Source organism: Bos mutus, chromosome 6 (assembly GCF_027580195.1).
Source record: "Bos mutus isolate GX-2022 chromosome 6, NWIPB_WYAK_1.1, whole genome shotgun sequence".
NCBI lineage: Eukaryota > Metazoa > Chordata > Mammalia > Artiodactyla > Bovidae > Bos > Bos mutus.
This window is the reverse complement of record NC_091622.1, coordinates 97301717-97328886: the sequence shown is the minus strand read 5'-3', so window position 1 is coordinate 97328886 and position 27170 is coordinate 97301717. Positions and strand designations below refer to the sequence as shown.

The 27170-nt window shown below is 49.3% G+C and overlaps 1 protein-coding gene across 1 annotated transcript in view; it reads left to right on the top strand.

Moving 5' to 3' along the window:
- The first annotated feature begins 1177 nt into the window (after positions 1-1177).
- The window catches only part of SCD5 (stearoyl-CoA desaturase 5), a 175809-nt gene continuing 149816 nt past the window's right edge, over positions 1178-27170 (top strand). Inside the window, exon 1 of the mRNA XM_070372591.1 lies at positions 1178-1725. Coding sequence (XP_070228692.1) covers positions 1479-1725 — 247 coding nt within the window. The 5' untranslated portion in view covers positions 1178-1478. The remainder of the gene's footprint in view (positions 1726-27170) is intronic.

The following is a 27170-nucleotide window of genomic DNA, read 5'->3' as shown; positions in this document are numbered from 1 at the left end:
AAGCCAGAAAGAAGAGCAAATATTAGATGGTTAGATAGCATCATTGACTCAATGGACATGAATTTGAGTAAAATCCAGGAGATGATGGAGGACAGATAAGCCTGGTGTCCATGGGGTCGAAAAAAGAGTGGGACATGATTGAGCAACTGAACAACAAGGAAATTTGTCCCTAGGGGACTGAGTTGGGTCACAGTGAATAAGAACTAGCTTTCAGGGCCCCTGGCTTCCATACCTGGGCCTGTCTCCTTCTGCTCACTGCAGGTGCAGCCACGGCTGTTTCAGGCACAGCCAGCTGCCCCTTCTCTGCGCTCCTGTGCCATCAGGGTGCTCTCTGAGGAGCTCTAAATTATCTGCCTTAGGGGGAATGAGCAGACAAGATTTTTTCTTAGGTTCATTTGCCTTGGAACGTTCTGCGTGATTTTTTTTTTTTTTTCCTGAAGCCCCATTCTCAACGGGGGCTGACTTCAAGGCTAAGATAGTCCAGAAGCCGACTGGCTAGAGGAGAATTTGCCACGAACAGCTGCAAGGCTGAGGGGCCGCGCAAGTGGGCCGGGCCCGACTGGATACTAACCGGCCCCTTGATCCTTTATCATCTGACAGGCGCTATCTGAGCATCTACTGCGTGTCTGGCTGCAGTTGTTCAAATAAGAACCGAGCGAGCGGCTGCCTCCATCCCCTCCACACAGGCCCCAGAGCCATAGGAGCCGGGAGACACAGGAACTTCTGATCGTCATCCCAGATCTGGCCTTAACTTGTGTGCAATTTGGGAATAGGACTGCAAATTCTCCAGCCTGTAGCTTCAAAGAGGGGGTAAAAAGAAGTCTTTTTCAATAGGGAAAGGTATTTCGGGGAACTGGAGAAACCACCGCAGCAGCAGCACAAGTGGTTTGGAGGCTCTGCGGGCTCCCTGACTTTGCAGCCACAGCCTCCTCGACCCACTCCCCCGCGCTCCGCCCCCGGCGGAGGCTGCCCACTGCCCTGCGGACTGCCCCGTCCGGCCCCGGGGAGCCCGGGCAGCCGAGGCCAAGGGGGCGCCTTTCTCTTTAAGAGCCTCAAGGGCGACCCTGATTGGCTGTAGCTATGCAGGTCTTTCTTCCCCGCTCCCTCCGAGCAGTCCCTCCCCCGCCGCGCTCTCGGCTCTTTCCACACCCCCTCCCCTCCCCCGGCGCCCCCTCCCTCCCCGCGCGCTCGCCCCCTCTTCCTCGCCGCCGCCGAGTTCTTCTCCGGCAGCCGAGCGGGTGATGCGCCAGCAACAGATGCCGGGCACCAAGATTGGCATCCTTAGGCCACGCTGAACGCCTGAAGAAGCGAGAAGGAAGCAGAGCAGGGCCGGGAAGGCGGGGACAGGAGGTGCCGGAGATCCCCCCCACCCAATCCCCTCAAAAAAAGGCAGAAGCCGCCGCCCCCACCGGAGAGCTCCGCTCCTCGGAGATCGCCGGCTCGCTGCCACTGCCGCGGGCGCCCAGGTCTCCCCAGCCATGCCAGGCCCGGCCGTGGACGCGGAGAAGGTCCCCTTCCGCAGCGCCAAGGAGGAGATCCGTGCGGGGGTAGGGGTCGAGGGCTCGGAGGGCGGCGGCGGCGGCGGCGGCCGGGAGAGGCCCGGCGCGCGCGGGCACCGGCAGGACATCGTCTGGAGGAACGTGTTCCTGATGAGCCTGCTCCACTTGGCGGCCGTGTACTCCCTGGTGCTCATCCCCAAAGCCCAGCCGCTCACTCTGCTCTGGGGTGAGTAGTCTGCCCGCGCCCCCCTGCGCCCCCGGGCACCGAGGCGCGAGGCGCGGCAAGGCCGGCGGCGCCGGGGCGCGCGAGATCGCGGGTCGCCGCTGGCTGCGGGCCGTGCGGAGCCTCCGCGGCTCTCGGTTCGCCTTCTCTCCTGCTCCCCCCTCTCCTCCCCCCCGCCCCCCGCCCCCAGGCCTGTAGTTGTCCGGCCTTTGGGACGGGAAGGTATTTCTATCCAGGTATTTTCAACTTCTGCCCCCTCCGCTATCTCCTTGAGTAGGCGCCTTTGGCGACCCCTGGGTGGAGAGTGAGAGGGACTCGGGGTCCTGCGGCGCCAGCGCCGTGCGCAGAGGCGCGCGAAGGGGGATGTTAAGCCCGGGCTCCAGGGCGGGGAGACCAACGCGGTGACTGTATAGCCCCTGCGCGTCCCAGGGGCGCTGCTATCGGCCGCCTTTCCGCGTCTCAGTCTCCTCCGTGGGCCACGGACCTTGAGGCCGAGTGAAGGACTAGAAAGGGAGTTGTAGCGGGGGTTGGAGAGACCACCGGCACCGGTTCAGCGTTGATTTTCGCGCAGGAGATGGAAGAAGCCAGTTCTCTTCCTGCGCCTGTAAGGCCCCTGTCCCTGCCCTCTCAGGGATCTCTTGTGCCCAGTTGGAGTTTTCCGGTCCCAGAAGTTTCTCGGCGAGCTCTGGCCCAGCACAAAGCTCCGAGGTGGCTGTATAGACCCTTCCAGGCCTGTCCCCTTCTGACCAGGTGCCAGTCTGTCACCGCACCTGTAGCGCTCCCTCGCGCCACCCACTTTCCTAGCACCCCCACCCCTGCCAGCATGGGAGGGAACCCGGGTGCCCACTCCCCCTCCAACCCCCTCCCACAGCTCCTGGGGCCGGGGGGCTTCAGAGCCTGCCCTGCATGACTCCAGTTGCTGACTCAGAACTACTTCCAAACCCCCTTCTCTAGTAACTGGTTTTGGCCTCAGTCACTATAGTGGCCACCTTAGCCGGGACGAAAAGGCTCCTGCCCGGGGCTTTGCTATCCTGGGTTGAGAACTGGCAAAGTAATCCAAAAAGCCCTTTCAGGTCTCCTGTCCGAAATCGGCAAGGAACAGGGTAGCAGGAGAAACATAACCTCCTTTTATTTCCAGAGGGGAAGAGGAAGGAAGAAAATATGAAGACCTCTTTCGGCAAAGCTTCCGACTTGGCATAGTGCCACCTCCAAGTGCCGGGGTTCAGAATGGGGCCACTCAGTTTTAAGCTTTCCCTTGAAACTCTGCAGTCTCTGCTCTTGGAAGCAGACCCTTCCAGAAGATGGGTGCCTCTTGGGGAGGGTGTGTGGCTGAGCAGAGTTGAGGAATGTTGGGAGGGGCAGGGGTCTTTGGGAATCTGTAAAGCCTTTGAAAGTCCCCTGAAAGCTTTGAGTAACCTCTCCCAACGTCAGTACACTTCCTCAATTCAGTGTTCTTTTCTCCATCTTTTTTGTTATGTATTGATTTCATTCTCCTATCTTCCTTCTTCCTTTACCTCTAGATGATTAGATCGTAAGATGCTCAGCCATTGCTTCCTAGACACACTTCCTCCACCAGCCAACCAAAGCTCTTATTGCCCTGTATCCCCTAGAACGGATCCCTCTGCACCCCTCCTCTCCCCCACCCCCCCAGGGGCAGGACTGTGCCTTTGGACTTTAGAGCCCTCCTGGCACCAGGAGATTAGGGCTTAGTCTTAATAGCTGCAGTGTCAGAGAGAGCTCAGGGACAAGTGAGCACTTAAAATATTGTCTTACATGCCCGGAGCTCCACAGGCCCACAGGCTCCACCCGTTACAGCCACGCACCCCCTGGTTTTGGCCTCCCCCCAGGAGCCACAAGGACAAGGCCTCCTCTCCAGGTTCGCCAAGTCACCTCTGCCCTTTCCCGGCCACTCATGGTGGTGGAGGCAGAATCTTTGTTCTGAAAGACCTTGGCCAGAAGATAGCATCCTGGCCCCAGACTCCTCTGGCTCCCTGGAGAAGTCAACACACTGCAGGAGTCTGGGATCCACGTTATGGGTGATGCTGCCAGGCCCATCCTTCTGCCTCCCTGCAGAGTCTTATGCTTTAGCTACTTTTCATCAGTTCCATTCCCCGAATCTTGATTCTCTCCCCACCTGGGCTTCGTTGCTCTTCCCACCTCTGCTCCCTCCCCCTGCACCCTCCCCCCAAAAGAGCAGACAATGGTGGATGTTGTAGCTTCAACATCCAAACTTGTGACTTAGAAACATTCCAAATAAGTGAATGTTATCTAATGGATATCTTGTGAGAGAAGAAGTGAGGGAGAGAGACAGCCAAGATCGGTGTGCTGATGGCTAAGGTCTCCTGGAGGACTGTTGATCAGGATTATTTTTGTTGAAAACCCTGGTGCCTTGAGCTACAGATTTCTCCCCACTGGATGCCTTTTCCATCCTCACTCCCACTGGCTCTGCCTAGTGTTAGGGCTGAGCTCATGCACCAGTGGGTTGTTCATCCACTTCAGGGACCTGGGTTGTCAAGGCAATAAGGCTTAGCCAGCCCATCCATTGCTTGCCACCCTCCACCCCAGGTATGGTTGCCCTGGAAACAGGAGGCATCCATGCAGCGTACCCAGCAAAGGATGTGTTAGGTGTGCAGTGTGCAGAGAGTAATTTGCTTGGCAGTGAAATGTCATCCATGAAAGATCTCATCAAGTTGTTCAGTCCAAACCTCCTCCACTGCCTCATCCCCCGCCTTTTTATGACTCTCCTTGGGGCCAGAGCAAGTTGTTTACTCTTCTTATCCTTGCAGTTTTCTGAGTGGGCAGGCTGTCAGAATGGAACGCTCTTGGTGCCCACAGGTCCTAAGGGATGAGTTTATGAGTTTCAAGGACAGAATGTGAACTCCAACTGGAGGAAAAATCTTCACCTGAAGGTTCAAGCTCACAAATGGGTGTGCTCTGAGGATTTTTGACCAAAGGGGCAGTTAGTTCATGCCCTGACTCCCAAGATGAGTAGAATAAGGGAGTGAGGAGCAGCAGTCATGATTCAAGGCCAAAGTCCTAGTGCTTTTTCCCAGCAAGCTTTGCCCTATGGCTAGGCATTCTGGCCCTTGATTTCCAGAAACATGAGGAACTTTTCTGGTTTCCTTTGAAATGTCATTCAAGTCCCCTAAATATGCCTTGGTGACATCATGACCACCTCAATGAGAGGATCAGGCATGTGAAACAAGTCATCTGCCCTGCTCCTTTGCATCTTGCAGTTCTTGTTGTTCAGTTGCTAAGTCGTGTCCAATTCTTTTCGACCCCATGGATTGCAGCACTCCAGGCTCTTCTGTCCTCCACCATCTCCCAGAGTTTGCTCAAATTCATGTCCATTGAGTCGGTGGTGCCATCCAACCATCTCATCCTCTGCTGCCCCCTTCTCCTGCCTTCAATCTTTCCCAGCATCAGGGTCTTTTCCAATGAGTTGGCTCTTCGCATCAGGTAGCCTAAGTATTGGAACTTCAGCTGCGGCATCAGTTCTTCCAATGAATATTTGGGGTTGATTTCCTTTAGGATTGTCTGGTTTGATCTCCTTGCAGTCCATGGGACTCTCAAAAGTCTTCACCAGGATCACAGTTTGAAAACATCAGTTCTCAGCCTTCCATCTTGCCCCAGGCCAAATGTGTCCATTGCTGAAGTAGATACAGGATTCTCTGGTGCTCTTTTGGTGGCTAGAACCCAGCCTATGGGAGGAAGCTGAGACGTGGCAGAGGTGGATAAGGCAGTCTGGCAGGAGCTTGGGTCAGGAGAGGCAGGGTTTGGAACCTGCTGGTCCACCAGTCAAATTCTGTCCAATCCTGTGAGCTGCCCAAGGATGAGCTATTTTCTGTCAGACACTGGGTAGCCTGAATCCACACCTTCGATGGTCCTAACGTCTTTGTTGAGTTGTGCTTCTTTTTTTCTGTCAAATCCCTAATATTGTTGAGGAGCTCCAAGAATGCGTGGCCATGGACTTCTGTTTCACCTCCGGGTTTTTTAGGGTGAAAGTGAAAGTGAAATCGCTCAGTCGTGTCTGACTCCTTGCGACCCCCTAGACTGTAGCCTACCATAGACTGTAGCCTACAGGGTTCTCCATCCACAGGATTTTCCAGGCAAGAGTACTGGAGTGGGTTGCCATTTCCTTCTCCAGGGGATCTTCCCAACCCAGGGATCGAACCAGGGTCTCCCACATTGCAGGCAGACACTTTACCCTCTGAGCCACCAGGGAAGCCCACAGCTCAAAAGAGAAACAGCTCTCAATGTGAATCCCTGCTCTTCTACGTGTTCACCAACTGCATAGCCTGATGGGACAAATAAACATCTCCAGACCTCAACTTTCTCACCTGTAAAATGGATAGATCCGTACTTCTTGCTCATGAGGTTGTGAGAAATAAATTCGATAATAGGTGTAAATTACTTGGCACAGTAGCTGGCCCTTGGCTGATGTCCAATAATTGTTAGCTGCTCTCATTATTCCTGGTCCTGATACTGGCTTTGTTTTCTTTAGTAGAAGGAAAAAAGGCCCTCTTGCAGCACAATCAGTTCTACAAAGCTGGCATACAACGTGGCATCGTTGCCTCTTGCATGGAAAAGATTGCTTTGGTTTGGGAAACAAGGGTTCTTTCTCAAAGTCTCCAAAGAGAAATGAACACAAATAGCCCTGTTCCTCCTCCCTCCCCCATCCCCTTCTCTTTCATCCTCTCTTCCTCCCCTTTTCCTCTAAAAAGTCACTATTTTGTAAATAAGTATCTTTTTGTTCAGCTGGACAACTCACCTGGTCTCTAGTGTTTTCTTTGGGGTTTTTTGAGCGGAGCCAGTTGCAGTCGCTGTTAAAACAGGGCTTAATCATTTCTCTAAATGTCTTAGGTTCTCAGTGTTGAATTTTTCCCGCATTTGTCTTCTTGAGTCATCTTTTAAAAAAAACAAAACTTTAATGTTCAAACTACTAAAAAAACTGAAAAACATCAATGAGACTTTTCTTTAAAGTCTGTAATTCCCAGCCCATTGTTGCAACTCCTCCATTTTTAATAACCGGGCAAGCACTAAGGGCCACGCCCCGGCTGGGTGGAGTACAGAGAAACCCGGGAGAATGGAGCGCGGCTTCATAGTCTCAACAAGTATAAATATAGGTTGAGATTAACATTATTAACTTGGTTCTTTTTTTCTTCTAAAACTGGTCAAGGTCACTGCCAACTGCACTGTGATCCTAAAATGTAAAGTCCTGCAGAGTAGGAACCAGGGCTGAGATCCCAGCCTTGCCTCTTGGTTCAGCTTCAGGCAAGTCTCTTTCCAGTGTGAGAGCCTTGGGCTCCTGGTCTCTGAAACAGGGATGATAATACTGAGCTGGAAGCTCCTTTAAGCATCAGGGCAAATGTCAAAGTGGAGCCGCAGGGTAGAGTTCTCTCTACTGCTTCTAACCCCCACCGCGGGGGCGGCATCAGGAAACTCACAGGGCTTCAGTGTCTGTCTGGGACCTGGAGTTCTTGGGGCTCCAATATAATGCACACACAATGTTTAAATCCGAATAAAACATCATGACCTTTCTTGTGTAACATTTAGTTCTCATCTTGTCCTGACTTGTGTATTGTAGAAAATTATAATATTTGCTTTAAAAAGCCGGTGATAAATTTACACAACGGTGACACAATGTGAAAGTATTAGTTGCTCAGTTGTGTCTGACTCTTTGTGACCCCATGGACTGTTGCCCACCAGGCTCCTCTGTCCATGAAATTCTCCAGGCAAGAATACTGGTGTGGGTAGCCATTCCCTTCCCCCAGGGATCTTCCCAACTCAGGGGTTGAACCCCGGGCTCCTGCATTACAGGCAGATTATTTACCATCTGAGCCACCAGAAATTTTCTATAAAAGGCACCATTATCTTTGGCCGGCATTCTTCTGTTGAGCATCTATTTTGATGTCCTGTCTTCTCCGGTGTCAGTCTCCCCATCCCTCTGCTGTGTCGTGACCCGTTTCTGTGGAAGTGGCACCATCCTGGGGTTGAGAGTATGGGCGTTGGAGTCTGAGTGTCTGGATTCAAAGCCTAGCCCCCCAGGTACAGCCTTGGGCAGATCAATCGCCCTCTCCAGCTTCGGCGTCCCCAGTTGCCCAGTGAGAATGACAGCTCAGCCAGCGTCACTTCGCAGCTGGAGTGAAATGAAACAAGTCAGTAAAGAACTTGACCCTTGCTACTTCCCTTCACTCCTTCCCTTCCTTCAGCTCTTCCTTGGTGGCTAGGACTTGTTCCAGCCGCCACACCAACCCCCACCCCCAACCCTGGTTGTCAGAAAGCCCTGGTCACAGATAAAGCATTTGGTTTCTGACTTTGTTTCCCCTCGCAATGGGCTGGTGGCCACCACAGCAGGGACCCATTCTTCTCCCTTGTAAATGCCCGTGGTTTGTTCACTCTGAGTGTGAGCAAGCCATGGGAGAGATCCTCACAGTTGCACATGCAGTCATGTACTCATTCACCCATGAATTCATTCATTTTTTTTTTCCTTTTCCATTTCAACTGTTGTCAAAACATCAGAATCACTTGGATGTCCTTTACAGTGTTCAGAAGCCTGGGCCCCCACCTGGACATAATGAATTGGAATCTCTAGGAGGGAGGCCCTGACTACTTTATTATTATTATTTTAAGGCATTTGGGTGTTTCTGAGGCACAGCTGGTGTATTTAATTCCCTGCTCCATATTCAGTTATGCTTATTATCACCCATGACTTGCCAGGCATCTGCGCCATCCCTTCCTGACTTCATGGCACGTAAGGCCAGTTGGGGAGACAGAGAGGTGAGAATCACCAAGGCAGCCTTAGCTGCAGAGCACCAGCCTGGGGGAGTCAGGGAGATGCCCTAGAGGAGGGGACTTCACAGGGGGCTCAGTGGTAAAGAACCCACCTGCCAATGCAGGAGATGCAGGTTTGAACCCTGGAGAAAGAACTGGCAACCCACTGCGTAATACTTGCCTGGGCAATCCCATGGACAGAGGAGCCTGGTGGGCTACAGTCCATGGAGTTGCAAAAGAGCTGGACATGACTTAGCGACTAAACAACAAGCAAGAGGAGGAGGTGGCTGAACTGAGCGTGGCTGGAGACCCCGGCTGAGGGGTTCGGGTGAGATGGCATTGCAGCCACAGGACAGAGGTCCCCAGGGGAAAGAGAAGAGCTGGAGCAGGGCCAGTCGAGGACCTGAAGATTCAGAGGGGTTGAAGGTGATCAGGGCCCAGATCCAGGGCGGGCAGTCAGTAGGACCAGCGGGACTGGGAGGAGATCAGGCTTGCGGAGCGGCTGCCCTTCATTCTCTACTTGCCTCTCACCTCTGCTCACCCATCACACATGCCAGTGGTTCTGAGCACATAATTTCTAGACCAGACACATGCTGGTGGGATGAGTGAGCCCAAAGGTTTTCAGGAAAGACCCTAGGGCAGACACCTTAGAGCGAGTGTGCCGTGGGGCTGGGTGCCTCCCCCTCAGGCTGGCCAGAGTTCAGGAAGAGCTAGGAATAATGTCTCAGCTGGGCCTTTGATCTCACAGACTCGGGGGTATTGTCCCAGGACTGGATTACTAGTGTGCCCCCAAGGGTATAATAGCCCTGGCATACCAGACCCAGGGCACTCTTGTGCTCGTCTGCTCTCTTTCCTCTTTTTCTCAAAGGTACAGGTGTGTGTGGGGTTCATCTGACCTCCCTTCCTCCCTGGAACCTGAGTTTAAACAGCTAGTTCTCATTATCCTCCTTCCTACCATTTCTGCAGCCTACTGTTAAAAGCTGATGCTTACATGCTAAATCCTTTCTGTCATATTCCATTTTTTGCATCCCTATGGACTGTAGCCCACCAGGCTTCTCTGTCCATGGGATTCTCCAGGCAAGAATACTGGAGTGAGATGCAGTGCTCTCCTCCAGGGGATCTTCCCAACCCAGGGATCCAACCCGAGTCTCTTATGTTGCCTGCGTTAGCAGACAGGTTACCGATAGCGCCACCTGGGAAGCCAGTTAAAGGCTGAAGGGCTCTCCAAGTGCCAGCAGACTGTGGTCCACCAACCAGCTGCGGCAGCATCACCTGGGAGTGTGTTAGAAAGACTCTCAGATCCATCCCTGACCTATTGAATCAATACCTGCCTTTTGATAAGGCCTCCGGGTGACCCGTCTGGGTTGAACTTAGAGAAAACACTCCGTCAAGTTGGGCCATTGGCTGACGGGTCAGAGAAACTGGACAAGTGGGATTTGTCAACTCTTTCGTCATCCTTCTAATGGCCTCTTCCCCTTGGTGTCCCCTCCTCCCCTCCTGCCTCCTTGTAGCTTATTTTAGAACATGTCGGGATCCTGCTTCTCTTGCCAGCAAAAGGCTGTTGCTAAAATCTTTCAGCCGGCAGCCGTGATGTTTAATTCATGGGCTAGAAAATTATTTTTATTTTCATGAGTAGAGCTGGGGAAAAATAACAGGGAGGCTCAGTGCATGGTCATTGGGAACTCAGCTTGTCTCTTTAACAGATGAACTGGTAAAGGTGAGGAGGCCTGGGGAAAGGGCCACCTTCCACAAAGGATGCTTTTGGCTGCAAGGAGCACAAAACTCTGGAGAAGGAAATGGCAACCCCCTCCAGTGTTCTTGCCTGGAGAATCCCGTGGACGGAGAAGCCTGGTAGGCTGCAGTCCATGGGGTCGCACAGAGTCGGACACAACTGAAGCGGTTTAGCAGTAGCAGCAGCAGCAGCACAAAACTCAGTATGCCATAAAAGACAAGGAAAATTTCTAATTTCACAGAAAAGTAATCCTAAGGTAGGGCACTTGTCGAATGACTCAGAAATGACATCAAAGAGCAGATTTCATTTCTGCTGTGGTGGTCCCGTGGAATTTAGTTTTCTACATGGTTGCAGAATGGCTGCCAGATTTCCAGCAGTTACAACGATGTCCTACAGAGGAAGAGAGAGACTCCCCCTTCCTGAAGTTTCACCAGAGAAACTCTCTCCTGGTTGTCTCACAGCTGTTGTCTGCTCAGGATCATCAACAGGACTGGGTCCCAAGTCCCTTGTTAAGCCATCATTGACAAGGGATTCAAGCTAATCAGGGTTGGCCTCTGAGCCACGTGTCACATGAGTTGGGGTTTAAGAACCAAACAAAACCCAGGCTCTGGGGGAAGGGAGAAAACCCAGGCTCTGGGGGAAGGGAGGAAAGGGCCTGGCTGCTGGGACAGCCAGCACCTCTGCTGCAGGGCCTGCCTTCACTCCCTCTCCTGACCTTCCCTCATCGGTGTCACCTCCATGCCATGGGAAGGCCCCGGATTCATGTTTCACATGCTCTTTCCCTCTACTCCCTACCCGTTTGGCTTGTCCCCACTCCTGCTGTCATCACAGTGAGTTGTCAGTGTCTGCCTTTTCCATGAGGCTCTGAGCTCTTTCCTGGCATATCTGCCTCCCTAGGCCCCAACACATGGCCTCTGCTTCATAGACATGGTGCTGGGAGGGTGGATGAAGGAAGACTTGAATGAATGAGTTTGATGTCTCTGTGGCCTTTCTTTTTTAAAAATTGGAATACAGTTGCCTTACAAGGTTGTTGTTCATTTCTGCTGTACAAGGAAGTGAATCAGCTACATGTATGCATATATCCCCTCCCTCTTGGACCTCCTTCCCACTCCCACCTCCCCTATCCCACTCCTCTAGCTCAGCGCGGAGCACAGAGTTGAACTCCCTGTGCTGTTCAGCAGGTTCCCACTAGCTGTCTGTTGTACACATAGCAGTGTGTATATGTCCATCCCAATCTCCCAATTCATCCCACCCTCTCCTTCCCCTGGGCTTCCCTTGTGGCTCAGCTGGTAAAGAATCCAGCCAGGCAGGAGACCTGGATTCAATCCCTCGTTTGGGAAGATCCCCTGGAGAAGGGAAAGGCTACCCACTCCAGTATTCTGGCCTGGAGAATTCCATGGACAGCATAGTCCATGGGGTCGCAAAGAGTCGGACAGGACCGAGTGACTTTCACTTTCACTTTCTTCTCCCCCCCACAATGTCCACATGTCCTTTTTCTACGTCCATTCCCGCTCTTCAAGTAGGTTCATCTGTACCATTTTTCTACATTTGTGTGGCCTTTATTGCTAAGGAAAGTTTTCGTTTTGTCCCAGCTTTAGAAGTGTTTTTTTTTTTCTCCTGTAAGAGAACTTTCCATGTGATTTTGGAGGATGGACTGGGGAGAGAGAGGTCATTCTTAGTGCCCCAGGATTCTGCATGCTCCTCTGCATCCATGTCTACCCGGGAGTCACCCGGACTTCAGTAAGGAGCTTGCAGAATTCTCTGTCACTCTTCTGGGTTTTTTATGGGGCAAAACGGGGCTGGGGAAGGTTGCTCTGGGCACAGAGAATTGTTAAATGCCTTGTGGGAAAATGAGATTAAGAAGAAAAAGATGGAGAGTGAGTGGCTTAGAATGTGTTCTTCCCTAGCGCTTTCCATGGTGACACACTTTCCCTAGATCAGTGAGTGGTTTTCTTGGCTGATCCTTGTCTTCCATCTTTCAGGTGACACAGTGATGTAAGATGTCAGTGATGGCATCACAGCCAGATTTCTGTCCCATGTCACCTCACCCAGCAAGTACTTTTTATCTGCACAAACAAGCTAGAAATGAAGCATCCATTACTTTGGAGGAAAGGGCTAACTCTGTGATCAGAGAAACAAAACACTAGCTTTTGTCTGGAGAGTATGGCAAAGTGCATTTTAAAGATGAGACATGGGGGAAATGTGTCAAGCAGGTGGTAGTGTAGCTGCTGTGTAAACCTTTGAGTCAAAGGCTGCATGCAGGGTGCCGAGTTAAGGTCAGTGCTTAATCGTCTCTAGGTGGTTGCTGGGTGGCTTGTTAGGAGCAGGTCATTACTTTCCATACACATAGGTGACATTGATGTGGTCATTAAGGTCTTTGGGGATTGTAGAAGTATCCTGAGGTTGCCTTTGAAATGTGGGGGAAAAAAAATCAAATACCAGTGGACTCAGAAATGAAGAGGTATAAGAATAGTGTTTAGAACTCAGGTTTAACATAGTTTCATTTCTGTATCTCTGTCTGTTGTATGAATACCATCATGCACTTACAATTTGACTGTCATAGTTTGACTTTTTTAATTTTTAAGAAGAATATTTATTTGGCTGTGCCAGGTCTTAGTTGTAGCATGTGGGATCTAGTTCCCTGACCAGAGATCAAACCCAGGCCCCCCTGCATTGGGAACCTGGAGTCTTAACCACTCGACCACTGGGGAAGTCCCTGCCTGTATTGGTTTTAGCCTGGTTCCTTAAAGAGACAATGATTGTAAATGCAACCTGTGACCTAAATGAGCAAGGCCATCTCGCAAAGCATCCTTCACCTTATTATCAAGCAAGCAATTAATTTCCTATAGTCTTAAGTCAGGCACTATGTTAAGAAAGAGAGAGAGAGAGCAAGCTAGCCTCTCAATCAGTTAAGTCACTCAGTCGTGTCTGACTCTGCGACCCCATGGACTGCAGCACACCAGGCTTCCCTGTCTATCACCAAGTCCCGGAGCCTACTCAAACTCATGTCCATCGCGTCAGTGATGCCATCCAACCATCTCATCCTCTGTCATCCCCTTCTCCTCCCGCCTTCAGTCTTTCCCGGCATCAGGGTCTTTTCCAAGGAGTTGGTTCTTCGTTATCAGGTGGCCAAAGTATTGGAGTTTCAGTTTCAGCATCAGTCCTTCCAATGAATATTCAGGACTGATTTTCTTTAGGATGGACTGGTTGGATCTCCTTGCAGTCCAAGAGACTCTCAAGAGTCTTCTCCAACACCACAGTTCAAAAGCATCAATTCTTCTGCGCTCAGCTTTCTTTATAGTCCAACTCTCACATCCATACATGACTATTGGAAAAACCATAGCTTTGACTAGACGGACCTTTGTTGGTAAAGTAATGTCTCTGCTTTTTAATATGCTGTTTAGATTGGTCATAGCTTTTCTTCCAAGGAGCAAGTGTCTTTTAATTTGATGGCTGCAGGCACCATCTGCAGTGATTTTGGAGCCCCCCCAAAATAAAGTCTCTCACTGTTTCCATTGTTTCCCCATCTATTTGCATGAAGTAATGGGACCGGATGCCATGATCTTAGTTTTCTGAATGTTAAGTTTTAAGCCAACTTTTTCACTCTCCTCTTTCATTTTCATCAAGAGGCTCTTTAGTTCTTCGCTTTCTGCCATAAGGGTGGTATCATCTTCGTATCTGAGGTTATTGATATTTCTCCAGGAAATCTATATTCTAGCTTGTGCTTCATCCAGCCTGGCATTTTGCATGATGTACTCTGCACATAAGTTAAATAAGCAGGGTGACAATATACAGCCTTGATGTATTCCTTTCCCGATTTGGAACCAGTCTGTTGTTTCATGTCCAGTTGGTCTCTACCCTCCTTTTATAACTCAGAGGAACAGCTGTGATTTTCCCTAAGTAGTATATACAATTTAATGTAAAAGTTCCATGCATGAAATTAGAAATGAATCCCTAAATGTAACTGTTCCCTGGAGTAGTTAATTTACTCTTCTAATAAATATGTTCATAAGAAGCTTTTACAGATGGTTACGATGAAGATCGTTCATATTCCCAGCCTGTGAGTCACTGGCGTGTCCCCAAAAGCAAGTAGTTTTGCCCTAGAGTCTCTATAAGCAAAGGAAGATATTTATTAGCAAGTGTGAATAATACCCACATCTGTCCCCCTCCCATCACCCACCCCCAAACCCATTGTGTTTGGCTCCCTGGCTCTTGACAAGTGGACAAGTATTAGCATCTTTGAGCTCTACTGGAATTACTCTAGACTCTCTCGACTCTAATGTGGAGCTCTGGGGAGATCTGTCACTACCCCTCTGAGTATAGACTGGATATGAGCCTAAACTTAGCCGAGCTCCCACGAGGGTTGGGATAAACCACAGTTATTAGTGCTAATATTCCTTCATGCACGGAGCTGGTGTTCAGTCAGCATGTGCCCAGTGGTTAAAATCAGTCAACAGCAGTGCCTTCCCTGGTACTCCTGCAATTCCCAGCAATCCAAGAACCAGAGCGGCAAAGCTTAAATCTGAAACTAAATCTGTTCTGATTGGTTTTGATTGGGTGGTGCCCTTGTGGGTTGTTAATTTCTTTTTTAATTGAAGTACAGTTGATATGCTATATTGTGTTAGTTTCAAGTGTTATAGCAAAGTGATTTGGAGATACATAATACATATATATGTATATATTCTTTTTTCTGTTCTTTTCTATTGCAAGTTATTATGATATTGAATATAGTTCTCTATGCTTTATTCAAATATTTTTATGTCATCTCTGCATGTGCATTTTCTTGTTATCATATGATCCGAATAATCGTTACTTTATATCCTTGTCTAATTGAATGAGAACTCTAAAAAAAAAAAAATCAGTTGATCATTCTCGCTGAAATTTATATTTTAAACCGTGTAAGGAAAGGTACTAGTACCCAATTAAAATTCTGGGGTTGAAAGTAACTCACCTTTCCTAATAAAAACTTCTTTTGTGATAGAAGCAGTGTGTATCTAAAAGGTGATTTTTATTTTCTAATTTATAATTGCCTTTAGGTAAGGTTTCCCTCAGAGAGATTTGATACTAATTTTATTATCAGAAAAAAATGACATTGTAAAAATAAGGTTGTAAAGGTTTATCTCTAGGTGTCAGGAGAGGGGAGTGCAGAACTGGAGGACCTTGCCGCTCATCCAGGTGGTACTCCTAGCTCACAGGTCATTGCTCATGACGTAGTAGATGGTATCTGGGCACCCAGCAGCCCAGGATTCCTGCCACTGAAACCATACCTGAGGCTCTGCCGGGGTCCAGCCCCGGTGGATCCAGGGAATTCGAAGCGGGGACGGCGTCGGCGAGGATCAGGAAACAACTGCTTAATTAAACGTTAATTAAGGATATAAAGAGTAATAGAATGAGGATAGCTCAGTGAGGAAATTCAGTGGAGAAAAGAGGCTGAAATAAGGATAGCTCAATGAGGAAATTCAGTGTAGAAAAGAGGCTGAATAATTCAGCCAGAAGGTAAGAGAAAGAACGACATGGTGAGACCAAGTTTCAGTAAACAAGGCCCGCACTTTATTTTCCAAAGTAGTTTTTATACCTTAAGTTATGCATAGAGGATAATGGGGGAAGGGGTAGAGTCATGCAGTAAGCCAGGCTTTCTTCCTGCAAACTTATCATATGCAAAAGTTTAGGTGATTTGCATCATCTTCTGGCCCGGAGGCCTTTTTCTCTAAAGGTGATTATTCTAAAGTCAGGCGCCAGCCTCCAAAAAGCATTAGATAAAGTTGCATTCCTACAGAGCAAAGGTGTGGTGGGCTATAACAAGAAAAAGAATTAACTCAAGGGTCCCAGGTTACAAACATTAAAGCTACTATTTACACCAATTATATTAATCAATACACTGCCAGGGACACAGCAGGTAGGGGATATGGAGACTTAGCAGCAAACATTGGCCCAACAAGTGAAAATCCCTTCACCAATACAATTTCTAATCAATCTTTTAACTGCTCAAAGGAATCTGTATTTAGACAGTTTAGAACATCTCCTGCCTCTCACAGTTGGGAGGCTCTGAGCAATCACATGTGGCCGGAAAAACCTATTCAGGCAGGCTAGAGGACTTCCAAGGGAGTTTGTAGGTTGAAACACTGTCACACCCAGGAATTATTAACTGGAGCTGTAAGCTCTTTTTTCAGAGAGAGGTAGTGGGGGACAGCCCCCCGTAAAGTCAGAGGTGTAGGTGAAAGCACAAAGCAGAAAGTAGGCAGACTCTGGTTTTGGGGGTAGATTGCTCGAGAATTTCCAGGGAGACTCCTGAGGCTTGATCCCGCCTTTGCGTATGCCAAGCCTCCTTCCTCATGACCTTTGCCAGGGGCGGAGCTCGCTCCCCGCAAGGCTCGGTACGGGGAACTGTCTTATTGATGCAAAATTCCAAACATACACAAAAGTAAACAGAACGCAGTTTCTGTATTCTTCCACAGCCCCTGCTCATCTGGGGATTTGTTTTTCCTTGTAGCTTTTTACTTAGATATATAATTTCAGACACACAGAACCAGTGTTAAGTTCCCTGTTAGTACAGGGAACTCCCGTATACTCTAGGCAGACTTATCCCACTGGCTTTATCATATTCTCTATGCATATGTGCACACATAGGTGTGTGTGCTATTTTTTTCTGAGCCATTTGAGAGTAAATCAGAGCTATCTGTCCTTTTATCTCAAAACACTTAAGTATATATTTCCTAACAGTAAGAATACAACCAAAGGCAATTTTCTGGTGGTTCAATGGTTCAGTTCAGTTCAGTTCAGTTCAGTTCAGTCACTTAGTCGTGTCTGACTCTTTGCAACCCCATGAATCGCAGCACGCCAGGCCTCCCTGTCCATCACCAACTCCCGGAGTTCACTCAGACTCACGTCCATCGAGTCAGTGATGCCATCCAGCCTCTCATCCTCTGTCTTCCCCTTCTCCTCCTGCCCCCAATCCCTCCCAGCATCAGAATCTTTTCCAATGAGTCAACTCTTCGCATGAGGTGGCCAAAGTACTGGAGTTTCAGCTTTAGCATCATTCCTTCCAAAGAAATCCCAGGGCTGATCTCCTTCAGAATGGACTGGTTGGATCTCCTTGCAGTCCAAGGGACTCTCAAGAGTCTTCTCCAACACCACAGTTCAAAAGCATCAATTCTTCAGCACTCAGCCTTCTTCACAGTCCAACCCTCACATCCATACATGACCACAGGAAAAACCATAGCCTTGACTAGACGAATCTTTGTTGGCAAAGTAATGTCTCTGCTTTTGAATATGCTATCTAGGTTGGTCATAACTTTCCTTCCAAGGAGTAAGCGTCTTTTAATTTCATGGCTGCAGTCACCATCTGCAGTGATTTTGGAGCCCAACACTGTTTCCACTGTTTCTCCATCTATTTCCCATGAAGTGATGGGACTGGATGCCATGATCTTCGTTTTCTGAATGTTGAGCTTTAAGCCAACATTTTCACTCTCCACTTTCACTTTCATCAAGAGGCTTTTTAGTTCCTCTTCACTTTCTGCCATAAGGGTGTTGTCATCTGCATATCTGAGGTTATTGATATTTCTCCCGGCAATCTTGATTCCAGCTTGTATTTCTTCCAGTCCAGCGTTTCTCATGATGTACTCTGCATAGAAGTTAAATAAGCAGGGTGACAATATACAGCCTTGATGTACTCCTTTTCCTATTTGGAACCAGTCTGTTGTTCTATGTCCAGTTCTAACTGTTACTTCCTGACCGGCGTACAGATTTCTCAAGAGGCAGGTCAGGTGTTCTGGTATTCCCATCTCTTTCAGAATTTTCCACAGTTTCTTGTGATCCACACAGTCAAAGGCTTTGGCATAGTCAATAAAGCAGAAATAGATGTTTTTCTGGAACTCTCTTGCTTTTTCCATGATCTAGCAGATGTTGGCAATTTGATCTCTGGTTCCTCTGCCTTTTCTAAAACCAGCTTGAACATCAGGAAGTTCACAGTTCACATATTGCTGAAGCCTGGCTTGGAGAATTTTGAGCATTACTTTACTAGCATGTGAGATGAGTGCAATTGTGCGGTAGTTTGAGCATTCTTTGGCATTGCCTTTCTTTGGGATTGGAATGAAAACTGACCTTTTCCAGTCCTGTGGCCACTGCTGAGTTTTCCAAATTTGCTGGCATATTGAGTGCAGCACTTTCACAGCATCATCTTTCAGGATTTGAAATAGCTCAACTGGAATTCCATCACCTCCACTAGCTTTGTTCGTAGTGATGCTTTCTAAGGCCCACTTGACTTCACATTCCAGGATGTCTGGCTCTAGGTGAGTGATCATATCATCGTGATTATCTGGGTCATGAAGATCTTTTTTGTACAGTTTTTCTGTGTATTCTTGCCATCTCTTCTTGATATCTTCTGCTTCTGTTAGGTCCATACCATTTCTGTCCTTTATCGAGCCCATCTTTGCATGAAATGTTCCTTGTTATCTCTAATTTTCTTGAAGAGATCTCTAGTCTTTCCCATTCTGTTGTTTTCCTCTGTTTCTTTGCATTGATCGCTGAAGAAGGCTTTCTTATCTCTTCTTGCTATTCTTTGGAACTCTGCATTCAGATACTTATATCTTTCCTTTTCTCCTTTGCTTTTCGCTTCTCTTCTTTTCACAGCTATTTGTAAGGCCGCCCCAGACAGCCATTTTGCTTTTTTGCATTTCTTTTCCATGGGGATGGTCTTGATCCCTGTCTCCTGTACAATGTCACGAACCTCATTCCATAGTTCATCAGGCACTCTATCAGATCTAGGCCCTTAAATCTATTTCTCACTTCCACTGTATAATCATAAGGGATTTGATTTAGGTTATACCTGAATGGTCTAGTGGTTTTCCATACTTTCTTCAATTTAAGAAATGGTTGCTGCTGCTGCTGTTGCTGCTGCTGCTAAATCGCTTCAGTCGTGTCCGACTCTGTGCTGTCCGACCCATGAACTGCAGCCTACCAGGCTTTTCTGTCCATGGGATTCTCCAGGCAAGAACACTGGAGTGGGTTGCCATTTCCTTCTCCAGTGCATGAAAGTGGAAAGTGAAAGTGAAGGCTCCACATTTTCACTGCCAGAGGCAAGTGTGGGGATATGAGATCCCACAAGCAGGGAGGCTAAAAATAAATAAATAAAAATAAAATATTTTAAAAAAGCATGCAACCACTGTACAGTGTTCAAAACCAGGAATTTAACTTTGATATTATCTAATCCAGGCTTCCCTGATGGCTTAGTGGGCAGAGAATCAATCTGCCTACAATGCAAAACACACAGGGCATGCAGGTTTGACTCTGGGTGGGGAAGATCCCCTGGAGGAAAGCATAGCAACCCACTCAGTATTCTTGCCTGGAGAATCCCACGGACAGAGGAGCCTGCTGGGCTACAGTCCATAGGGTTGCGAAGAGTCGGACATGACTGAATCGACTTAAGACACATAGGCATTGTGTTGGGGTAATTCTGGCTACACTGTCCACATAGAAAACCTCGAGGAACAGCTTTTCCCCAACTGCCCCCTGCTCTTTGCGGAAAAACAGCTTTGAGGGGCAGTTTTCAGAAGCAAGAAAGGGTAGAACCTGAGAAGCCAGCACAAGTAATGAGCAAAGCAGTGGTCCCCAGGGTAGTCTGTGGACTGTTACGGGGCTCATCTGAGTTACTCCTCCCGGAGCTGCCCGGACTCTGCATTTTAACAGGTGCCGTGGGTGGCTCTTCAAGCCTGTGGGTTGGAGGTGCTCTGACCTGGGGGGCAGGTGGCCTGGGAGTGATGCAGTGTCCCTGGCAGTTTTACATCACGTCCCCACCGACCTGTCCTGTCTCAGAAAAGATGCAGGACTGTCACTTTGCCTGAAATCCCACTGGCCCCAGATGCCTTCGGGTTGATAAAAGGCAGCTTCGGGGGAATGGAAAGAGCTGCAGAGGTCCTCCACACAGGGCTGATCGCGAAGGGCTGGTTGTCTCGCTACAGAGAGGACGTTAAAGCAGATTGAGAACCGCTCCCCGCCACCACTGCCACGCCCCAGGGATGTGGTCCTGGAATGCTTTGCGTGTGGAGTGAGCTTGTTTTCTGGGGGTAGGGGGTGGGGGCAGAGATGCTTGGCTCATCCCTGAGTCTGTGGCGGGGAAGCTGTTCAGAAGAGGTGAAGAAAAAAAAAAAAAAGCTCAGGAGAAAACCTCAAACAAATAGCCCTAGGCAGAAACCTCCACCTTCTCGGAAGAGGGCTCTGAAACCATTTCTTAGGACAGCGTTAAGGACTGTTAGGTGCGGCGTCCATCTGCGCAGCCTCAGCGCCTCCCCTCCCCCAGCTTGCCCTCAGGGAACGACCAGCCCCAGTAGAGTCGCGGTGGCATCATTATTAGCGCTCCCAGGACCAGACATGCGCTTTGGTGCTGGAAATCCGCTATACAGATGTGAGTGCATTCAGTAAATGTGTCTTTTCTAAATATGGAGGTCGATGGAGCCCTGCTCTCTGGGCCCTTTCATCTGTGAGGGTGGGTGACTTTCCAGACATCTTCATTTGAGGAGGAGCAGGTAGGCTGCACTCCATGTGGTCACAGAGTCTGACACGACTGAGCGACTTCACTTTCACTTTTCACTTTCATGCATTGGAGAAGGAAATGGCAACACACTCCAGTATTCTTGCCTGGGGAATCCCAGGGACGGAGGAGCCTGGTGGGCTGCCATCTACAGGGTCACACAGAGTCGGACACGGCTGAAGCGATGCAGCAGCAGCAGCAGCAGCAGATACTGCTTGGATCAAGCAGACGGGGATGCAGTGCAGCTCTGCCTGGGACAGGACACCTCTAGGGACATCCTGGACCCAGGCTCCTTGGCCACTTGAAATATAAGGGCCCTTGGAAATGTTTCTGACTCATCAACAGATGACAACCATTGGGAAGACTCTCTAAATCAGGGGTCCCCAACCCGCATGTTAGGAACCAGCCACACAGCAGGAAGTGAGTGGCGGACAAGCAAGAGAAGCTTTGTCTGTATTTACAGCTGCTCCCCATCAGTTACATTACCACCTGAGCTCCGCCTCCTGTCAGATCAGTGGTGGTGTTAGATTCTCATAGAAGCTCAAACCCTACTGTGAACTGCCAAGGCGAGGGATCTAGGTTGGGTGCTCCTTATGAGGATCTAATGCTTGATGATCTGATTCTGCTTTATGGTGAGTTGTATAATTATTTCATTATATGTGTGTATGTGTTAGTTGCTCATTCGTGTCTGACTGTTTGTGACCCCCTGGACTGTAACCCACCAGGCTCTTCTGTCCATGGGATTTCCCAGGCAAGTATACTGGATACTGGAGGGGGTTGCCATTTCCTCCTCCAGGGGATCTTCCCGATCCAGGGATGGAATTCAGGTCTCTTACATTGCAGGCAGATTCTTTACCATCTGAGCCACCAGGAAAGCCTACCACAAGGTAATAATAATGAAATAAATAAATAAATTCCCTGGTGGTCCAGTGGTTAGAACTCTGAGCTCCCAGTGCAGGGGTTTGATCCTTGGTCGGGGAACTGAGATCCCACAAGCCACACAGCATGGCCAGATAAACACACAATAAATAATAAATAAATAATAATAAATGTAATCCCCCCACACCGTGTCCATGGAAAAATTGTCTTCCATGAAACCAGTCCCTGGTGCCAAAAAGGTTGGGAACCACTGCTCTAGATGTTCACTGTGTATCCAGGGGGAGGCAGTGGGTTAATCTAACCTGCATCCTGTCAGCGTGGCCATGTGACGGAGGTGACCACCCTCACCTAGGACAGTAATCCACGCGGCTGCTTCAGTCCCCCCTGCCGAGGAACCTTCCCCTCCGTTCTCCTGGCAAGTTGCTGCTCTCTCCACGTCCTTTTCCCTTTTAGCACCCGTGCGTCTCAGGCTGCAGCCGGCACCTGTGTAGACAGCCGCCTGTGTAGACAGCTGGGCTGGATTTCTCACAGTGATGTGTGTGAAGAGGTGGCCAAGAGCCTTCTAAACCCAGCCAGGCCTGGAGTCTTCCCGGAGAGAGAGAAATGCAAAACCCTGAAAGCAGAGCTCCTGTTGGCCCTGTGCCCAGGCAGCCGGGCGTGTGGGAGCGGCCCCCGGAGCGGTAGACAGACAAGCAGGCCTCACTAGGCTCCCCCCACCCCGAGGCTGCCAGGTGCTTCTTTAGTCTAAAGGTTGGAGGCAAGACTTTGGACTCAGATAAATTTTTGCTGGTTAGCAAACTTCCAAGTCTCTCCCTGGTCAGAGCCATTCCTAATGGTCATTAATTGGGTTTATGACAAAAAATGCTTTAGGAAATTCCTTGGTGATCCAGTGGTTAGAACTCTGAACTCCCAATGCAGGGGTTTGATCCTTGGTTGAGGAACTAAGATCCCACAAGCCACACAGCATGGCCAGATAAACACGCAAACTGATAAACACAAATAAAAATGTGCTCCTCTGAGCTTATTTTTTTAAAAAAAGCTTAAAGTATTTTAAAGTGTAAAAGAGTTTCCCCTGCACCATGGTGATGTTGCTGAATAAGCAGATTGGTTTTTGATGTGTGCTCGGGTTCTAGGAAAAAGTGAGGGAGCGCTTTTGGGATGCGCTTTTCCATCTTCTTGGAGACAGAGAGGTGGAAAGATTTAGATGTCTAATTAAATTCTGTTTCACACACATTTGTGAACATGTGCCTGAGATTCCCAGGTGGCACTGGTGACAAAGAGCTCGTCTGTCAGTGCAGGAGATATAAGAGACATGAGTTCCATCCCTGGGTGGGAAAGATTCCCCAGAGGAGGGCATGGCAACCCACTCCAGTATTCTTGCCTGGAGAATCCCATGGACAGAGGATTGGTAGGCTACAGTCCATAGGGTTGCAAAGAGTTGGACACGACTGAAGTGACTTAGCAGGAGCACCAGCCTAGTGTGGGCCAGCTGCTGGGAATACATAGATAAGCAAGCTGTCATTCCTGCCCACAAGATGCTCAAAATCTAGAAGGGGAAACAGACTGAGGACAATTGTAATTCAGTGTGATAAACTCCAGGACAGAAGTGGGCCTGAGGTATGCAGATGGTCGGAGGAGGTGGGCATGGTAGTGCTTTTAATCCACTTAATAGTAATCCTTCAGGGCGTTCGTATCTTCACTGCAGTTCTGAACAATAGCAAAACTTTGCAAACAAAATTATTTCACCACTAAATAATAGTGGGAAAGTGTAACCCATGAAGCCATTTGGTGGCAAAGTCTGACCTAAACTATTTTTCCTTTACAGTCTGAATAGTCATATGGATGTACTTAGGGCTTCCCAGGCGGTGCAGTGATAAAGAATCTGCCTGCCAAGCAGATGTGGGTTCGATCCCTGGGTTGGGAAGATCCCCTAGAGGAGGAAATGGCAACCCACTCCAGTATTTTTGCCTGGAAAATTCCATGGCGGGCTACACAGTCCATGGGGCCACAGAGAGTCAGACATGACTGAGCATACACACTCACCATTGATGTGTCTGATGATGGACCCACTGTGGGTATTACTGTAATGGATAGGCACAGTATTACCTTTCTCAGATCTGAACAATTCTGAATCTTGAAGCACAGCAAACCATTGGGTTTTGATGAGGGCCTGGGGACTTGTCCTGGCATCGTCTGCATTTTGCATCTGAGAAGGCGGAATGCAGGGCAGACTCATTTGCCTGAGATCCAGAGCTGTAAGGGACGGTCAGGGCTGGCGGGAACGTCCTTCTGATTCCCGGACCCTGCTGGGTAACCCCAGGTGGCACTACCTTGAGAGGCTCCGACTTACACTGCAGTGGTTTTGTCACCGGACTCCTGGGTGACTCTGGAGTGGTGACGGATTAAGGTGGCATTGCCCATGGATGTGCTCAGGCAGCTGTGATGGGGATGTGAGTATCAGTTTCCCCCCATTGGTCTGGGCTTGGCCACCTCACTCTGGTGGTAGTCAGGTCCTGTTCGACGAGGAGTGGGTTTTCTATGCTTCTCTGCCCACGAGACCTGCTGTTGCCCTGTCCAAAAGCTGCCCACTTCCCCACCCTGGGTTCTTTCTCACTGCTCCTTTCCGCCGTTCGTCTCACATTTTGTTCCCATCACTGTCTTCCGGTCTGTTACCCTTCAGGTTTCTTCGACCAGCGGGAAAGATGTACTTGCAAATAATTACGGAGTTTTGTAGGTCAACCCCAGGATCAGCTTTGTGTTCAGACAGGGCGTAGCCAATGGTGAGGAGTGGTTTTAGGGACGCAGGACAGGCCTGAAACAGCCCTCAAATCACCTTCCCCAGCTCTCCTACCCACTGAAGCAAGGATTCTGGACTGAGACTGCATGCTTCAGGGGTTTCATGAGCCCCTGAAATAGGTTTTGTGTGAGTTGGCATTTTTCTTCTATTGGATTCTCAGCGGAGCCTGTGACTTTAAAAAGGTTAAGTGCTGCTGGACTGGAAAGAGCCTCATTAAACATGTCAGTGTTTCCTAAAAGGATAAACAGTAAATGAGTGTTCATTTATATACTCTCATCCATTATCGCCTCCTGTATCTATAGTCAATATGACCACTTTCATGCTTTATTTAGTAGGCAGGGTAATTAAGTTTTGATAGGCTGAAGGGCGGGGGCTTCCCAGGTGGTGCTAGTGGTAAAGAAGCCTCCTGCCAATGCAGGAGATGTAAGAGAGGTGGGTTTGATCCCTAAATAGGGAAGATCTCCTGGAGGAAGGCACAGCAACTGACTCCAGTATTCTTGCCTAGAGAATCCAACGGACAGAGGAGCCCATAGGGTTGCGCAGAGTCAGACGTGACTGAAGTGAATTAGCACTAGCACGTGCTGAAGGGAAAACCTGATCGCTTCTGGATTCCATAGGTCTTTATCAGGCAGGTCTTCATAGAACACACCAGACCCCTGCCAAATGGGCTTCCCTAGTGGCTCAGAGGGTAAAGAATCTGCCTGCAATGCGGGAGACCTAGGTTCAGTCCCTGGGTTGGGAAGATCGCCTGGGGAAGGGAATGGCAGTCCACTCCAGTATTCTTGTCTGGAGAATTCTATGGACAGAGGAGCCTGGTGGGCTACAGCATATGGGGTCAAAGAGAGTCGGACACGACTGAGCGAGTAACACTTTCACTTTGTGGAGCACCCCACCTCTCCCACCCCTACCACCATGAGGAGTCCGCTTGCATTGTGGCACATGCCAAGAACAAAGAACACAGTGTGTTTTTCATCATCTTATTTCTTTCACAGTTTTGCCAGGTCTTCTTATTATGAGGGAAGCAGCGATGGTCCCTCCAGGGGCCTTTCCCTGCCGCTGATTTGCTGTTGTCCAGTCACTCAGTTGTGTCCAACTCTGCGACCCCATGGAGGAAGAGTCGGAAGGAAGGCTTCCCTGTCTTTCACCGTCTTCCGGAGTTTTCGCAAACTCATGTTCATCGAGTCAGTGATGCCATCCAACCATCCTCTGTCGTCCCCTTCTCCTCCTGCCTTCAGTCTTTCCCAGCATCAGGATCTTTTCCAATGAGTTGGCCCTTCGCATCAGGTGACCCAAGTATTGGAGCTTCAGCTTCAGCATCAGTCCTTCCAATGAATATTCAGGATTAAAGTCTCTGCTTATCTCTGCTTATTGAAAACAAGCATAATCATCGTGAAACTCATAATAATTATTGTACAAAAGCCCTGTATTTTCATTGTACACTCAGTCCTGTATTTCATTGTACACTCAGTCCTGTAAATCATGTAGCTGGTCCTGATACTGGGACAGTTTCTTGGTCACCTTCTCCCTTCCTTCCCTGTCCCCAGCCTCAGGGCTTCCTGCAGGGCCAGGACTGCACACCATCACAACAAAGGGTATATTCCCAGAACTTCCCCGGTGGTCCAGCGGTTAAGACTCTGCACTTCCAGTGCGGAAGCCGCAGGTTCGATTCCTGGTTAGGGAACTAAGATTCCCCATATGGCATGGTATGGCAAAGTTAAAAAATGAATTTTTAAAAATGTCCCTTTTTGGTGATGGCAGAGTATTTAGCCAGACTTGGGGCCCTTCTACGGCATTGCGTTCTCACCCTGGTCGTACACCATGAAGCGTGAAGAGGCCACTGCCCAGGATAACGTTCATGGTGTGTGTCCTTGGCGCCCTCTGATATCACAAGGGATGTTTCAGGATTGTTTCCCAGAGAACTGCCAAGACCACGGGCCTTGGCCCTGAGGACTTACTTTCTGATCATAGAACTTGTCTTGGTTGCACTGGATAAATAGAATAATGATGCCACTTGACAGGCACTTTGCTCTGTTTGGCAGGAATCCACATTCCAGGAGCAGGAAGGGAGAGGGCTGTGAGGAGAAGAAACTTGGGATGCTTGGAGCTTCCCGTTCCGATAGCGTGACCTTGGACAAGCACCGGAGATTCTCCCCATCCCAGTTCTTCGTCTGTAAGGTTACTGACTCCAAAGTGACTTCATGAGGCTGGTTGTTTAAGGGGCTCTGAGAGGGGCCAGGACTGTGGCTGGCATGTAGGGCCACCAGCTCCCCCACCCATCCAACAGGTCTCTGGCCAGAACAAATGGCCACAGAGTCTGCAGATGAGTGTGGGCACAGTCCCTGAGGACCAGCCTCATTCAGTGTGGCTGACCTGATGTGCTTGTCCCCCTGCTCCCCTTTACCTGCCCTCAGCACACCTACACCCACACCCCCACACCTGTGGAGGTGCTTTCCTCTGCAGGACCGGGAGCTGCTGATCTGAGCTTCCCCAGCCCCAGCCTGCCCAGAAGCCTTCCAGCCTGAAGCAGATATCTGAGGAAGACTCGGGATGGACAGGGGAGGGAAACCGCGAGGGAGGAAGGAGACCGTTGTGGTCCAATGAATGGGGGATGACTGGAGACTCATCTCCATAGACTCATCCCCACCAGCACTTGCTGCATCTTTCCCAGCAGCTGGTTCATGGGCACTGTTGGGAGAGGCAGAAGCAAAGGCTAGTATGTCGTCTCCCCCACCCACCCGGCT